At 37.2% G+C, this 18,551-nt stretch overlaps 2 protein-coding genes across 5 annotated transcripts in view; one reads left to right on the plus strand and one right to left on the minus strand.

The window, feature by feature from the left end:
- The window catches only part of edl (ETS-domain lacking), a 71,265-nt gene extending 58,342 nt beyond the window's left edge, over positions 1-12,923 (plus strand). For both annotated transcript variants that reach the window (XM_083121047.1, XM_083121046.1), the window contains exon 3: positions 10,089-12,923. In XM_083121047.1, coding sequence (XP_082977173.1) covers positions 10,089-10,303 — 215 coding nt within the window. In that variant the 3' untranslated portion in view covers positions 10,304-12,923. The remainder of the gene's footprint in view (positions 1-10,088) is intronic.
- A 4,541-nt stretch (positions 12,924-17,464) lies between these two features.
- Positions 17,465-18,551, minus strand: part of LOC145987305 (uncharacterized) — a 33,806-nt gene continuing 32,719 nt past the window's right edge. For all 3 annotated transcript variants that reach the window (XM_083121823.1, XM_083121822.1, XM_083121824.1), the window contains exon 13: positions 17,465-18,152. In XM_083121823.1, coding sequence (XP_082977949.1) covers positions 18,044-18,152 — 109 coding nt within the window. In that variant the 3' untranslated portion in view covers positions 17,465-18,043. The remainder of the gene's footprint in view (positions 18,153-18,551) is intronic.

Below are 18,551 nucleotides of genomic sequence, written 5' to 3' on the forward strand. Positions count from 1 at the left end.
ATGTGAGAGCAGAACTTCGAATTTATTAACTTTATCGGTAACCGTGGCAAGTGGCGAACAAAGTTTTTTTATTTTTAAAATTAAGGCTAATAAAAATACTATCTTCGGCCAATCATGTCTGAAACACACTTGCTTCCATTTTATGCAAGATAGCATTATACGGAAAAAAAAAGTATTACGTGCAAAGGTAAAGTTCCTTGTGCATATAGCACCATGTCTTGAAGGCACATTTAGGGGATGTGGGGGTAGGGCCACACACATTCTCGATCTCGGTCAATTTGGAGGTGAAGTGATCAGCACCACTCTCCGGCCGCATTTACTTCCCAGGGTTGCCACCAGGTATCCATTAATTTGCGTCTGGGTGAACCTCAGAGCCGCTTCATACGGGACAACGCAGGAAAGAATTCATACTTTAGATCAACCACGCGGGAGATCCGGGAATATTACATGTAATTCTTTTCAAAATCCAATCATATATCACAGACCTACAACGGTAAACATCAAGCCTTCATTTCTTTCCTAATACTTGTTACATTTAGAATACGTTTAAGAGAAAGAGAGAGTTTTCATAAAAAATAATAATAATATGAAATTAGTGCCGCATTTTTTAAAGATTAACTGTGCTGGAGCGAGATATCCTTCTGTGCTTAATAGTATTGAAATAGCGTAACAAGTCTCATTATTTATTTTATAGTTTGATGTTTTACTTAGGAATATATGGATTTTCAATTTCCCGTTGCTGCGTAATGACCGGAAGGGGGGGGGGTGGGGCTCGAAAGGTAGCGGCATCTTCCGCCACCGACCAGGGCGGCAAAATTACTAGCGCCGGCCCTGTATCGAGACGAGACCAGAGTTGACAGAGTCGCCGCACAAACTTTCACAGCGCTTGTCTCTTTGACGCCTGGTTTCCACTTTACGAACGATCGGGCGGGCCTCTCTGAAGGCGTAGTGTAATCAATGAATCCTGTGTTCGATACCCGGTGGAGCCACCTAGTAGTTCAGACCCCACTTTAAACTGTAGGTCCAGTTTCAATTAGCCTATCTGTCCCCTTATAGTGCAGAAGGCCTTAGAAAGAGCGTTTCGCGGGCTAACAGCAGACGTCGCTCGCACACTATTGCCGATACTCTCGTGTCGTCTGCTCCTCAGCCGAACAAACAGGCCGAGGTAGCAAGAGGCAGAGGTCACTCACCGTTCCAGAAGGGTGCAGCGAGAGCTAGCTGTGGCAACCGGGTTCGTCGCTCATTCGCGGACCTGATTGGTTCTCGCAGACACACCCCCATATTGTCGGCTGCTGCAAGCCCGCGAAACGATCTTTCTAAGGCCTTCTGCACTATAGACAATGGGATTTTAGCACAGGTTCACAATTGCCACTACTGGACTGACTTTGCAACTATAAACACGCTAAAAGTTTATTAGACGTTGAAAGTTGGAATGGTATTGAGATGACCTTGTAAAAATAAAAAAAATCTAGATGAGAACAAGGCAGACCTCGTTCAAGACTTAAGTATATTTGAAAATTTACCACGTTTGAAGATAAGTGCTTCATTGAGTTTATTGTTAATTTTGAACGCTTCTCTCTGGTGGTGATCGCTTACTTTCAGAAGCTTTCAGACCGAAGCGAAAGGCGAAACGAAGCTTTCATACCGAAATGACGAGGGGTCCGGGTCTCGTCAGTCTATAAGAAGCATTCGCTTCGCTCACGCGAACAGACCAATGGGACGCGATGAATGAACACCATTGAAAAATCGATCCAGATCGAGCGACATGTGTAGTTGTAGAGTGTCGCTTCGGTTCCAGGCCCGTAGTTAGGAATTCTTAGTAAGGGGCCAAAGTCAATCCTAGAAGGGGCATTTTTTTAATATATTGTGTTGCATTGGCAGATATAGCGGGGTATGCAGGAGAGGAGCATGTGCCCCCTCAAAGCGATAAGAAACCAGAAAGGGATGATATCTTGAAACTCCAACCAACAACAAAACTTCAAGTAACATTAAACAACAATATTTTGATAATGGCCTTTCCGCATTGCTAAAAAAAAGCAAAGATAAAGTTGAACATAAATAGGCTAATCGTGACTGCATATACTTGAAATTTAAATGTGCCGCTACGGAAAATCGAATCTGAGGCATCTAGATTACAGGTCGATAATCTTAATAGACGATGAATACATACCAATAGTTTTGGGCCTCCGTGCTTCATAATGTTTCCCTCTAGTTTCCAGTATGCATGATTTTTACGCATAAAGGAATCTAACGAGAATTCAAATAATAATGGTTATATATTATCTACACTTTGATGAATACTATAAAAATTTATAATACATTTTTGTACATTTAAATACGGGTTTCTGTCTACCACAGATCCAATTTGCATCAAAGGGGAGACTCTTGCATCACTACGTACAATGTTGGCCTACTGGTTACTGTAACCATTTTGCAAAATATTGTGTGAATTGTATTATTTTATTGTTGAAATATATTTGTTTGACACCCGACAAACAAATAGGAACAACCTTTGGATTGATCAATGACTTCTTGGATTGCAGTGTCGTCGTCAATATTTCATATTAAGTTGCAGCACGAGGTCTCTGGGGCGCTTATCTCCACCACTGAGTAGAAGCCTACAAAGCCCAAATATCAGGGTTTTTATGCTGATACTGATTTCTGCCAGTCACGGAATAGCTTAAGATTTATGAATAAAATTAAGGGAATCCACTCCACTGCAGAAGAGTTGATAGAATAGATTTTTTTCTCAAAAAAATAGGTTGTGCCTGAGGTATTTTAACAGACCACGTCTGTTACAGATATAGTGTAATATAAATGTAAAGAAATAAGTAGAATATAATTTGAGACATTTTCAATCGTATTAATTTTGCTGTAACTTTTTCTACTTGTCATTTTCTTAAACCTATATACACAGGGTGCCGCCATGAAACACTGACAATTTTCACAGTGTGTAGAGGACATCAAGGCGAAACACTTTTTGTAGTAACTATTTTCTCGTCATTCTTGTTTCGACGCCAGAAGCCATCGAAAAATGACATCTTCTATCCTAAATGTATGCAATCCCATTGATAGTTTCGCGGTGGCAAATGGCATTTATTTTTCCTGCTGTTTAAAATTCTAAAAGCAATAGTATGCTATGGAAACGATATAATGTCAACAGTTAGGGTTATCGCTTACATTTTTTCTTTATAAAATGCATTCATCATAACACACATCTATGTTAATTATCATATTTGTTGCCTTTGCACAAGATAAATAATTCATAAGATTTGAAATTGATATTTACGCACCACAAGATTCCTGTGTAACAAGTATCACACTGTAAATTTTATGGCTTTCTAACAGAATTACTAATTGTGAAACACTATCACATTTTCATGTATGATAGTTGACCCAGTAAGCTGTCCTACATCTTTCACTAGCGGACCTCCGTGGTGGCTACGACGACAGGCAGTGGTGTATCCAGAAGTTACAGTTGGGAGGGACGAATTTCAGTCGGGTACCTCACCTCACCGAGAAGCAATTCTAACATATACTTGCACTGTTTTATATCAACAATATATCATTCTGTAAACAAGAACGAAACTGACTTAACTGTTCCATTGTTCTGTAAAAATAGGGGTCCAAGGATGGAATAACTGATTATTATTGCATGTCGTTATCATAATCCCTCACATTGTTACGGTAAACTGAACGATAACATGAGGAGTAAAGTGAATGAAGAAAGAAAACCTATTCTCTCAAGTTGTCTCGGATTAGATCCCCTTAGGCATATTGCACGCCGGTTCGAATTCAGTTTAAACTGTAGGTCCTGCAATTCTCGAGCCTGTTAAACTTTGAGATAAAAGACGGACCATTTTAGTCTTCAAAAATATAATGCATAATAAATAATATCCTATATTCAAAAGCCTGGTAGTTGGGAGGGGCGATCGCCCTCCTCGTGGATCCGCCCCTGACGACAGGGGTCCCGGGTTCAAACCATGGGTGTTCTTTGTGAGTGCCCCTTCATCAATTTCATGTGATCACTCATTCTCATCGTCGTGATTAGGTAGAAGTGGCAGAAAAACGATACTAAGTAACAAAAATCAAATATGCACTTTCTGTCTCTACCACAAGCATCACTATTGCCGAAAGGTAGACGTGGAAAAAAAAAGAGAACAGTTCAAACTACATAGCAACTCATCTAAGAAAAACATCCAAACACATTAGGCACCTTCAATACAAGAACACCCAAAATGTCCCAACTTTTCTAGATACTGAAAATCGGGAAATCATTTCCCGAAGTCTGGTTCTGGAAGGGAAAGTGTGGCGTAACAGTTGCGAACAGGTGACGATCGGGTTCCGAATCATTCAATGGTTAACTAATTAGCGTATGTGTATACTTCATTGATGCATTATGGAGAAAAATATATATATACATATAAAAAAACACGAGTTCGAGTGTGTAGTTGTAGACTGCGCACATCGTATGCCGACGGCAAAGATAATAATAGACTAAATGTTCACTAACATGTTCATTCATTCAGTTTTCCCCAATATGAGGTTGAATAATTGGAAAAACAAACAAAAAACAAGCAAATAACAACCTGTGATAATATCAACGCAATCATTGGATGTAGAAGGGAAAAGAAAAGAGATCGAAAATTATTTATAAACGATTTCCAGCTACTTTTCGCTGGTGACGATTTGATGAAACTGGGACACGAACCCGAAACCCAAGATCATGATTTAAACATCTAAAAGGGGAAGGGAAATTGAAATTAATTTCAAATGCACATTTGATAAGAGAAAATAAAAACATTGAGTCAATACCGAAAGAAACATAGCTATAATCCTGATTCAAGTACAAAGCACGTACTGCAATCTTTATGGAATAGTAAATCCTTGAATCGTGCTTATTCAAGTAAGGGGGTGGATTTCGTGTTATCTATGAATAATAAAGTACTATATTAAAAAAAGGACAGCTCTAAAAATGTTGCACATGACTCATTTCCAGCCCTGTTTTATATATAGAGGCCGGATGTGGCACTGGTGAACTCTAAATAACACGCAACTGTTAATTTTTCACATTTCCAATGGTATTTTAGTTTCCCCTTCCACCGACCTGTCTGCAGTGACTCATCGGTTTACGTCAGTATTGTTAACCGATGAGAAAGTTCATGAAAAAAGAGTGAAGGGGGTATCGATCCTTACCTGCTTGTGCCAAGTCATGTTCTTGAACGATTTCGCTAGGTGACAAGAAATTCATGCAAATTGGAAATAATATACCCCGTTAACGTTAAGCGTAACCGGGGTTATCAGGTTATTATTTGGTACCAGGCACGTAGCCCCCGAAATCCTTCAAATATCTAATTTTAATGTTATTTTTATTGTTAATAACAGAAATAAATTTATAACCACAGTAAAAACTGCATTACATCGAAAAACGTTTAGTGTATCTATAATAGAGGAACCAGATTACATTTTTCATATTCTACCATTCAATCTAGAGAAGAAATGGACCCACAGCTTCCAAAACTTATAATTCTCTTTGTGAGAGGTCACAGAATATAAAATTTATGAGTAAAATTTATTACTAACTGTTAAAGCCTTTTCTTGAACGATCATGTAAAAGTTAATAACAAAATACAATAACTATGATTTTCAGTGCACTAACTACAAAATATAAGAAAAATATTGGACAATAATTGTGTTAGATATTCACGGTGGATCGGGGAGCAAAGTCTCTCCATTTATGTAATAATAATACATTTGGATTGAAATTGGTATATTTTTAATAACTTATAATAGTAACTACTATTGTAATATAACAATAATTATTATTTGTACTAATCAAGTTTTATCTATTGCCTGACCCCGTGTGCAAATACTTCTGCTGATAAGGGATGAGCCCTCCCGAAATAAAATTCTGGCTACCGGCCTGTTTGGTACAGTGGGATCCATGAGTATTACCGTGCAAATTGTCCATGACTATTTTCATTAATAATTCTCTTACATCCTATGTGTTTTTAAGCGATAGATTTTTATGTATGCTGGTGAAGAAGTTGTCAACAGCTTGTTTTGAGATTTGTTTTAATTCTTGAAGCTGATATTGGGTCAAATAAAGTGCACGAACATGGTGATGGACAATTTGCAAGGTAATACTCATGGATCCCCCTGTACTAATTGGACAGAGGGCAGTGGAAGGAAAGAGAAAATGAAAGCAAGAGGTGAAGATAATATACCAGCATTTCCTGCATTTGCATGGAGTTTCTGATGCGAAATCATAGAGAATCTCCCAGTAAGGATAGCTATCCAAGTTTTTTTTTGTTATGACGTCGCAAATACGAATTTACTTACTGGAAAATTGCAGTTTTGGATATTTTCCTGGATTGTTTTAAAGTAAGGGTGAGGAAATTGGGGAGCTACGAGTGAGTAGCGTAACCCGGTCTCGGATATCTCCTAAAACGGCTGAGGGTTCGACGTGCTGAACCCACGTCACCCCATTACAGGTTGAAGATCTCCAAGGATTGTGGGAGGAAGACTGGAAGTCGGGAGATAGGCGAAGGTCCTTCTAGGGCTGTAGAGCCACGGATTATGTTATTAATTTTAGTTTGCAACACTACAAATTGTTCTTTCACTTTGTATAATTTTGGAAGCAATACAACCTCCCCACCCAATTATGCTCTCATCCAAAAGCCCTGCTTGAATTTGAAATTCTAGCATTTCTTTCACAAAATTAGAATTAAGAGTAATGTAATACTTAATGACTGCGACGTTCCTCCCACCCCCTTCCCTACGGAGGTGCTTTGAAGGCATGCAAGGTGCCAGTCAGCTGTGTAATCCTGGTTGCCTTACTGCAAAGGATACTGGCAGATTCAATTTACTTCCTTGTTTGATGCATTAACTTCAGTAGTGATTATTTGGTGGATAAAAAATAAGGCCGATGCCCCTGAAGTAAGTGAAACCGAGCCTGAGCTAAACGTTACCACTCTGAACTGTTATCTTACCCACACCTCGGAGGAAGTGGCGATTAACAACCTTACTTGTCTCCTATTCTCGTGCTATGGTCATTGATGATTTATTGTTAGTTTGGAGACATTCGCCATTTATCGTTGCGTTAACTGACTGTTACGCCTTTACGTTTTAGGGAGCGGTTTTCTCCACACTCCCTTGATACGCCATGTATGGGAGGGAATAACATTAACAGCCCCGTCTTTGGAACTAACCAGTTACTAGCAACACAATTATATATATATATATATATATATATATATGGCAAGGTGCGAAATCATTTAAAACTGGTGGGGGAGAAAGATCTTCATCTACAAACCCCCTCCCCCACAAACATACATATAAATTATGCGATATACATATTTATAATGTTATTAAAAGTAAAAATAAATGACTAAATTAGTAATTAAAATAGTATTATTATTAATTACACACAAAGAAATAAATTTGTTACTTTTATGTATATCAGATATTATAAAGTAGCAAACTACGTCCTTTACTAACTGGTTAAAGATGTTAATAAATTATGAAATAGTTGAAGTAATTTTATCATGTGTAAGTTTTTATTTAATTTTTGCTTTATGTTAATCTAAATAAATTAGATTTCATAGTAATTATTATTTTGCATTCTTGTTTTATTTTTATTGTGCGTATTGATGTAATTCAGATTTGTTAACGATCTCTTGAGAGAGTAAAAGCATTGAACACTCACAACTACACTAATTTGTGTATGTTTTCGATATTATTCTTAGTACAGTATATTTTAAATTAAAAGTAATTGCTTATCTTTTGTTTGTTGTAACAAAACCTCTCCACCCCCGGAAATTTTTGCGACCAAGATCGTTGGGGGGGGGATCTCCCTGTCCCCCCCACGATTTCGAACCCTGATATATGGTTTGCTAAAGAAAAAACAAAACGTGGATCTTCACTTTCAAGAATACAGGTCTACTTCGAATTTTATTACCTCTATATTTTTATATTTAAAAACATATGAGGTTAATTATAATACTGAAAAAGTAACTTAGTTGTAACACTAACTGTAACTACTCAGTTACTTTTAAAAAGTGACTTTCCATCGTCATCGTCAACCATGGACGTCCGCAAGATTTTTTTCAGGGGGAGGAAAACGAGGCATATTGCCGTTATCATTTTCCTGCACCGCTCTTATAATAATTAACACAATTTACTGCATCTGAAATGAAATCATGTGTGCGAAATATATACTTTTAGGTTGATATTAATTTTCCAGGGGGAGGCCGTGGCCCCATCTCGTTCCCCTTCCAGAGGTCCATGTTGTCAATTATATTATGCATTCTTAAGTGCCGTCGGACACAATTTAGCTGGACGAAGGTTCTAGAAAACCGGAAACAGTTTTACAGTGCAATGTAGCTGTTTCGCCGTCAACCAAGTCGATATTTCCGCTCTTTTCCCGCCAGATCAAGGTAGCACTTGACGTAAGGATCTACGTCACAGCATCCTGGCTGATGTAGGACATGGACGCCTCTGACGCGAGCGACGCCCCTGCTGACGTAGCACCGACGCCATGATATTGATCCCTCGGTTAGTCAAGCAGGGTGTTTTGGGGCAGAGAATAACCCGACAGCTTATCATGACGTCACTGTCTTGTCACGGCTGGAATATATCGTTTTAACACGGCCACTTATTTTCAGGACGTGTAGGCTCCAATGGGAAATGATACAAACATGCAATCTCTATTTCTAACAAATTCCAGTTTGAGTCAGCGCTGAATGGGTGCAGACCTCTATCCGAACTTGTTCAAGTTTTCCAAATCATTTTCTTGCTTTCAATTTCCAGTCCATCACTCACGTGGTGGTGATCTTTACATTTAATGACAAGTCCTCCTTAAATATTAAACTTTATTCAATCACGCTGATTCACGGTGTGCGAATACTTTTTTGCACCAACCATAGGAGTAAATATGTACGAGGTGCGTCCAGAAAGTAAGTTCTGATGGCGCCCATACGCGGCGCTAGTAGTTGGAGCAGAACGCGCATATCCAGGCAAGGAAGCTGTAATACGTTGTAGTCGAGGCTGCAACATTGATCAAGTGAGCTTCAAACCGCCATTTTATCATTCTTACGGTGGCGCCTCACCCACACACTTGCACCAGTGAAGAGCAGTTTTCTTGCCCTTTGGAAGCCCAAAACGCATAGAAATTCTCTGGCAAAAGAAAATTAAATTTTCCTGTGCATACTGATGAAAGGAGGAGGAAGTTCAACAATGGCCCAGTTCACTTGCAGTGGGGGAAAGACTTTCCCAGTGTGACTGACACATGCATCCCGAAGATTATTCTTCTGATGTGAAAATACACTATATAGCCAAAAGTCACCGGACACCCACTGCTGTACATTCCAAAGACACCAGCCAGGTAACTAAAATAAGATGTCTGATATCCCTTCGCTATTATTACAGCACTTACTCTTCAGGGGAGGCTTTCCACTAAGTTCTAGTATATTGCTGGTGGATTTTTTTTTTCCATTCGTCCTGTAGCCTCGTGAATAGTTAATGGGTGGTTTTCGGTCGAGTGGGTCTGGCATGCAACTGATGCTCCAGTCCATCCCAAAGATGAGTATGGGGTTACAGTTGGGGCTTTGAGCGGGCCAGCTAAGCACATCCATCTGATTGTTCTCAAACCATGATAACGATGCAATGGACTCTGCTTTATGGACAGGGGCATTATTGTGCTAATTGAGAAAATGGTTTATTCCAAACTGTTGCCACAGTGTGGGCAGCATGCTATTGTCTAAAATGTCCTCATAAACACCACTGTTCATGTTGCCATTGGCCAAGACTAATGGCATGAGCCCAAACCAGGAAAACCTGTTTCAGACCATGTTCACTTGGGTGTCCGGTGACTTTTGGCTATATTGTGTATATTTAGATCAGCAAACTTGTGCTATATGCACACACCTGCTAGATAAATCAAAAATAAAAGAATGGCTTTCATTTGACTCTCCCTTGTAATATATTTAATACTTTTAAAAATCTATTCAGGACTCTTATGACACAATTCATATGTGCAGATCATTGTAGCAAAAAACTTGTTTCATCAAAGTTTACTTTTATTTCAGATCCCAGATGTTGGTCAAGGGAAGACGTGAAAGCATGGTTAAGTTTCATGGCAGCCAGACACCAGCTCCCTTGCATTCCGGAGGAGAGGTTCCTGATGAACGGAAAAGCTCTTTGTCTTATGTCAATGGAAATGTTCTTGCAGCGAGTACCTCTGGGAGGAAAGACTTTATACAAGGACTTCCAGCTTCGACTTGGGAAGGCGATGTATTCCTAGAAGTTCGCAATGTTATCGTGTACAGCTAAGAACTTGACTTTACATTTAAGTATTAAATGGAATTTCAGAAGAGAAAGCTATGGATCTGTGACAACATGGTGTATATAAATTCCTGTAGACTTTTAAACACAAGAATCAGTTTTGTTTTTTGTTTAATTTGATTTCTGAATTGTGAATAAGGTCCAAAAAAAAGTGAGTAATGTATTATCTTCCTGCACACATGTAAGGTTCTTGATATTTTTAAAATATCTCTTATATACATGTCAGAAAGCATGATGATATACTTATTATGTAAAATAAGGAAGTGACAAAAAGTTATATCAAAATTGACAAACACATTTACCATTTTATCACCTAGAGATAAGTTGACAAAAGACAATAATGTTCATTCATTGTTTTCTGCTATTTTCACTGCAACTTTAGTATTTCTACTCTTCCATCTATAAGCCGATATCTTCTTTCCATTTGCAAGCAGTTCCTTCTTAGCTAGTATCCCAACAAATTCCCATATTGCACCATGGCACACATACTTTCCAGCATAGTTTAATTTATGACTTGGTCAATTTCACGTGCTCCATTCTTCACCACACTCACAATTCTAATACTTTCAATTGTAATGTTGTTTTAACTAAATTTAGCATATAAGTATCATTCAGACATATGAAGAGAATGAAACTACTCTTGCATAATTAAAAATTGAAGGTTCAACATCTTCGGCTGGTGACCAACAATAATCTAAATCAACACGTGCATGGTTGGTGATTATTCTTTTTTTTCTCTTACCACAAGATGAAGCATTTGTTAATTAAGTCCTAATCCTAGCATGTAACAATTGTGGTTATTTTAATTAACAATTTATGCTATTCACATATTCATTTCAACTATAGGTGCTCTTTTTTAAGTTGTGATGAACCTTGGGTCTTATTCAGCTTCAGCTTTTAAGAAAAATGTCATTTTGGAAACATCTAAATTAAAATTTGAAATTAATGTGTTGCTTCGTGGGGAGAATGGAAGTTAACATGCATTAAACAGAACCATGGACATCCAGAGAGGTGGGGCAAGGGGGACCGGACCACCCCATCAGAAACACAGAAAAAGAATGTCATCTTACAGTATATATTTCACACTCATAATTTCATGTTAATTATTAGAAGGAAGACCCCCTATGCCTTGTTTACACTCATTGGAAAAAATACCTTGCTCCTCCCTGGAAAGAATCCTGTGAACGTCTATGAATATAATATACAATTAGGCTTTTATTTGACACAACATTGAAAAGAAAGTCATCAGTTGCCAAAAAATTGAATTGTCTTCCCGAGATATATTAATTATAATTAATTAATCATCACCTTGAGATGCATACAGATGAGCAACAGAGCTATCTAAAAATAAAACATATATTCACCAGTTCATTAATGAAATTATTTGTGTCATTGTAGTTACTATACTCAGTGTAATACATTCCATTGTTGTCATGGTTTGACATTGTGTGCTTCAGGTGAAATGTTGATCAATAAATCAACATATGTGTATGTAATGATTAAAAACGTAAATTATGGTTTCAAATAATATAAGCTCAAGGAGGCAGTGCTTTCTTTTACTATGAACACACTATGGTTACAAATGATCATGCAACCTCATATTTCCACACTTACAGATTTTTTTCATTAATCAGTGCTGTACTACCAATATAAAAAAAGTACAGCAAGGAAGTATATAAAAATATATGAACATGTTGATAGGAAAATAGATAAGATATCTTCGAAGATAAATCAGTATTACTGTAAAATCTTATGTGCTGCGTTGAATTATAAGCAATCCAAAGTATATGGACAATTTTACTGTCTTGACTGGCCTAATAAATATTTACAGATTAATGTAAACATACACAAGTTCATTCTAGATTCTGATTAGTGTTCATCAGAAATGTTTAAAGTTATCTGTATACTTTGGACTGTTTTGAATTTTTTTTTAAAATTTACAACTTTTTTTTTCATGGTGGTTGCGGTAAACGCGGTTTAAAATTACGTGAAATTTAAAGGATTTCGTAATTCCGTGTTGCACAATTTAATGGTTCAATCCTATTAATTTCGAAGATCCACTGTCTTCATTCACAAAAGGGTACGGGAATTACGAAATCTTTTAAATTTCACGTAAGTAATTTTTTTTTTACATTTTGGGCAAGATCAAGAATTTCAACTATAGCTAGGTAAAGTACTATATTGTGTTGATCCAATGTTATTTCTTCTCTTACATCTGAGAGGTATCTATGTATATATTTTTGGTGTCTCAATGGATTCCTTTGCTATCTCGCTGCATATTAAATAATGTCTTAAAAAGAACTTTATTTTAAAGAATAAATTGTACATATCTGTTGCCTATGTGGTGTAACTTTGACCTTCTATGGTGACTTTAATAGTACGAATAGCAAGTGCTATGCATCTTGTTGGTATTCTAGTCATGTTTATTTTGTTATTTTGTAGTAATTCATTGTGATGTCTTCAATAAGAATTATTATGGATGGTTTAGGATATCATGTGTAATATTTGTATAAAGCTATGATTTTTTGTAAAATGGTGTGAGAGTAACCGATACAAATAATGACAAATAAAAATAATGTGGAAGCAATACTTAAATCTGTTATTCATTTTCGATTATGCAATGTACACTAAGTTAAAATGTATAAATGATGGCAAACGTTTATTGTAATTTCATTTCATGGACACAGGCAGGCTAATCTCGACTACAGTTGGGAGCTGAGAAGACTGCGAGGCTGAGGAATGCGAAACTGACCTGCCTGTTGTTGCCGTGTGCAGCCAGCTCCTCTTCCTTTCAGGGTGGCAGCGGCATAAATAAAAAAGGCATGGTACGAAAACGGATTGCAAATGAATGGAACATATTAGATAGTAACAAGTGAAAGCAATACTAATAATGGAATAAAACTTTACAAATCAAAGCAATCTGCTTCCAATGTGACTACGAAAGTAAGGGTGTGTGCGTGCTATTTGTGTATTTCCTAGCATCTTGTCAATGCTTCTTTCCTGGACATGGATCAACTAATTTTAACTTATGCAGGGTAGTACATTTTCTCTCTCGTTTGTATTTACATTTTGGTATGTAGCATCGCTTTTCTGCAACTTTCGGATTATGGAACATGAAGTTGTAATGTCTCGGCCCCAGTGATTTATCCACCAACTACGCCCTAACACCCCACACAATTTTTATAAAAGGACAAATTTATGGTCATTTTGGCTCTAAGTATACCTTTTCACATCCATAAACTCAAACTTACACCCCTCAAATAAAAAACTCTGAATAAACCTTTGCTCAACCCCCGAGCCTGCTTTCCCACTTTTCGTTGCATGTTAATTCTATTGATAGTTAACCTTCAGCGACCCAGTTTACTAGATATAGTCTGCTCTATACATATACATTTACTTATACACACATGCCAGAACATTCATTCGATTTTTAAAACAAATTTATTTCCGAAAACACGGAAGAAGTGTGAATTCCTATGCTGTTGCCGGTCTTTGAGATGTCCCCTGGCTGGAGGTTCACGAATGATTCCGAACACCAGACTGCACCTCACCTCCCGATTCCATTATCAGATTCTCACCCTTTCCTACAGGGACTTCTGCATGTCTGGCAACACTGAAAAATTGAACACGAAGACGAAGCTACCCTCCCCTACACTTCCTCCCCATTCACCCCAAACCTCACCCCGCACTTGCAGTGTTCTCAGCTCCCAACTGTAGATGTGTAATATGTATTCTGTAGCAACAGAACCCAAATCCCTTGATTGCAATGAAATAGATGATTAAATAGACACAAAAAATTGGTTTTTACCTGTGAATCAAATTGAAGAATGAATAAATTTAAAAATATTTTCACCCCACCCACAAACCTCCTTCTAGTAGTACATTTTCTAGAAATTGTACAATAATTGGACAAGAATGCTGTGGGAATAAAGTTGATTGCTTGATTTGGCTATTTCATGCTGTTTTTCTGCCACTCTTGGCTAGTTGCGACGATGTGGATGAGTGATATGAAATTGATGAAGGAACAATCACAAGGAACACCCATACCGAGGCTGGGATTCAAACCGGGGGACCCCTGGCATCTTAGCATGCTGAGCTAATCACTCTACCACAGAGCTCTTCTTGTGAAAATAAAGCTTGCAAATGATAAAATATAGAGGTGCAAAATGGATAACTGATAATTCCCTGACTGTTGCTAGTTTTTTGTATCAGGCTGTATGCATTCTTCATGAAAAATCTATTTATTGAAATACATACTGGGTGAAATAACAACTACTTCTTATCATTGATTGAGTGGAAATAAATATTAAGTCAAAATTAGTACAGCCCAAGTAGAATTCATGACAATAGTACTTCCACAAAGTTCATAAATAATGTTTTATATTTGCATTTCTGGCACATATACATTTGCATACATGTTGCACTATGTTTTGAGAGTGCAACTCTTTTCTCATCTTCATGTTAACAATTTATTTTTGATAAAATATGACACCACCTAGACATCTATATTTATTTTTGCTCCACTTTATTTTCTGAGAAATGCAGACCATATTTGCTTTAATTTTACACTGGAAAAACTTATACGGTCTCCCTCAACTCAGAAAATAGAAATAGTAGCATAAGTTGATGAAATAACAGTATGGAATTCCGGGGAGCACCATAGAGTAGTGGTTAGTGAACAGATTTGTAGTAAAATTACAGGTGTCATAGGTTCAATCCCCACCATTGTTCACCAGAAGGCGAGAGAAGAGGTGCTCTCGAAACATACAGTCCAGTCAGGGAAGACAATACTAGCCGGAATGGTCTATTCCAAATGCAAGAGTGGAAGCATGTAAAAGCACCCGCCAAACTACCCTGTGGTATTTCGTTTGTATAGATTTGCTTGTTTTGTTTATTATCGCTCGCTGTGGTGTAGTTGTGAATTACGATGACTCTTACAATTCGTAACAAACAGTTCCGAAGTTCATCAAAGAAAATGGTGACATTTTATTGCACATTCAACAAAATGAGCAAGTCTGATTGCTGCCATGTTGTTGTCTGTAACAAAAGAAGATTCATCGTGAAGATGATATTATTAATTAACGAATAAAGTGCTCCCTTGTGCATAGCACCATGCCATGAAGGCGTATAGGGGGTGTGGGGGTAAAGCCCCACACTTTCTTGATCCCGTCGTGAGTGGGGGTGATGTGATCAGCATCACGCCCCTAACCGCCTTTACCCCCCCAGGGTTTCCCCCAGGTACCCGTGTTATTCGACGCTGGGTGGGCACCGGGACCGCTTCCATCGTTAGAAAAGTTCCCGGATTTGAACCGGCCGGGGATCGAACCCGGGACCTTTAGCATGGTAGTCAGACGCGTTACCGACTGAGCCACCGCGGCCACTTAATTAGCGAATACTATCCTGATTAGTGTTGTGTAAATTTGAGCTCATTACAATATTTGCTAAGAAAATAAATTTAAATTGAATGATGCAACAGAAAGTTTCTGGTTTACAAACAACTTAACCCTTCGACTAATGTGACGTGATGAATACTTTCCAGACATGTTCAGATTGCTGATATAGGATATGGATGACTTCTTTTTTCATTCTGAACCCTTCCATAATTTGTAAACATATCTCTACTTACTTTGCCGGAGATGTTACTATGTTTGAAACTTCTTTGTTGTTTTCGCAGTGAACAATTTTCAATAAACCCCTTCCTTTTGAAAATACCATTGCTACCACAGACCTTCCAGTACCAGATCGGTAACATGAGCCTTTTAACATGGATCAACTTGAAGTAAAAAAATTCGAAGAAGGGGGGATACCATCATGGCGGTGAGCGTACCTTCATATTGCTACTTGTAACAACTATTTTGAAGATTGTGAGGCATTGCACCTCACAAGATTGCAATGTTTAAGTTTACTAAGAGGGATATAACTTTACATATTACACTCCACAAGTGAGTATAAATAATTTCTTCAGAACAATGAAAACTTAAGAAGCTCTAATGTGCAACTCTGCCATATTTGTATCCCCAGGACTATACACGAGCGAAGATGCATGGCTTCAAGTGAAAGCACATCGTTTCCAGGCTATAATTAGAGATCTGCGATTCCAGCCGTCACCCCTATTTTGACAGTAAACACATCCAGTTGGCGCATGCACACTTCTGTCCATGGTTTTGGACAGTAGTGTTAGAGTTAAGTGTAGCTAAAAGCATTACACAATGGATAATTTCCCACTAACATTGGATGCTAATGAAGAATCATCGTCACTAAAATTCAGAGAATTATTAAATATATACTTTTACATAATATTTCAACTATGAAATTGTCATCAAATAAGTAAAGTGGATTTCTTGTGCTGTCACACTAGTCTTGGGGGATTTTAGTTCTGGATAAAGAATGGACATTTACATTATGTGCAAGTTACGATTATTTATAACTTTATTTTTACACGATGTGGCAAATATGTATTGAAACTGCGATTTGTAATCTCTGAGGGCTATTGAATTTGTGTGTGTGTGCATGGGGGGCATTCTATTCGCAGTCAAGTAAGCATTATTTGTTCTCTGGTCCAGAATGGGAAATGTTCAACAAAGAACCTTATGGATATCTCTTTAGTTACTAACAATTATTCCTCTTGTAGAGTATGGTTGTTACAAGTAAATACAATTGTTGATGTAACGTTTTGGGAGAACACATGCTCCCTTCATCAAACATTTATTTTTAGTTTGAATAATGTTACAGTTATAACAATGGGATAAATTTAAAATATAAAACAAGAAGAAGCAGTTATACAATGAATATATATATATAAACAATGATACATTGTTGGAACCTAGCAACTGTGAAAGATCTTCCTCTTTTCCACAAACAATCTTTATCTCTTCTGTTGGATTACATTTCAAAAGTGGTGGCTTACCCCAAATGTGTAACATTATTCAAACTAAAAATAAGTGTCTGATGAAGGGAACATGGTTTAAATGCTTGTAGCAACTGTAAACTACTAGGAAAACAATTCTACAATTTTAGCAATACGTACATACAAGTAAAAAATTTGCTAACAACGTTTGTTAGTGGTTTTTTACTCCAAAACAATCAAATTAGAAAAGTAATAAGTTATGAATAGGTCTCTGGCATTGTCTGCTATGGTCTATCTATTTCATTCTATGCGTATTCTATCACGTACATTTCAGTTCCAAAATACTAACAAAGTTCTCTAAGAGTAACTATTTAATGTATGGAATGGGACTGAAAGATGTATTAGTTGTATTCAAAATAGTTTATATCTTACATAATTGAGTTCATACAAATAGCAAAAATAATATTATAAGACAGAGCACAAGAGTTAACAATTACACAGTTCATTCACATATGAGCAACTCGATAGGAACCTCACGATATGAACTGATAAATTATTTTGCACTGCTGAGGGTAAATCAGTGCTCAATATGCGAAACAGAACAAAGCACTAGGATTATACAAAATAAACAAAGAATGCAAATAGAAGGAAATGTTATGTACAGTTACTTTTGTTTCTTAGTTCTGGCTTGTGTACACTGTCAACACACAGCATGATATAACCATCAATGAAGAAAGTAATTGTTGGTAGTTGAAGTAATAGTAGTATAGAATGCTCAAGCTGTACAGAGCTACATCACGTTTAATTATTTACAAGTCTGTACAGTGTGTGAGTTCCACATGTTTTATACCATTACTTCCAACAAAAGGCAATTTTGGTACGTTTCTGCCACATTTCAAATGTATCGCCTCCAACTCTTCGATCGCTAAATGTAAGAGCAGCCTGTGCCGGTTGTTCCACCCTAGAGAAGACAGAGAGAAACACAGTGAAAATATACTGCATACAGTACATTAAAAATTATGCTCAGACTCGTAAAGAAAGCAAAAGAAAAAAAAATGATACAGATAACTGCTAGCATCTAAAATGTAAAACATGTGAAGAACACAAATTGTTTCCTTGCCTCCTCATATGTAGTCGCTGTTGTAAGTTTTTCTTAGAAAAAGGAGGCGCATGTTAGAAATAGTTTTAATAAAACCAGGTACCTTTGTATCCACAAAAACATAACAAGATTATAGAATTGTGCACTCAATTTACATGAATGTTGGATCAGTAAATTATCTTTAATTAATTATTCTTTGTTCGAATGGGATCTGTGCAGAAATCTTGAACGTAGGAATATAGTGCATCTGACCACTCTCCA

Source organism: Lepisma saccharinum, chromosome 4 (assembly GCF_977018435.1).
Source record: "Lepisma saccharinum chromosome 4, izLepSacc3.1, whole genome shotgun sequence".
Taxonomy (NCBI): Eukaryota; Metazoa; Arthropoda; class Insecta; order Zygentoma; family Lepismatidae; genus Lepisma; species Lepisma saccharinum.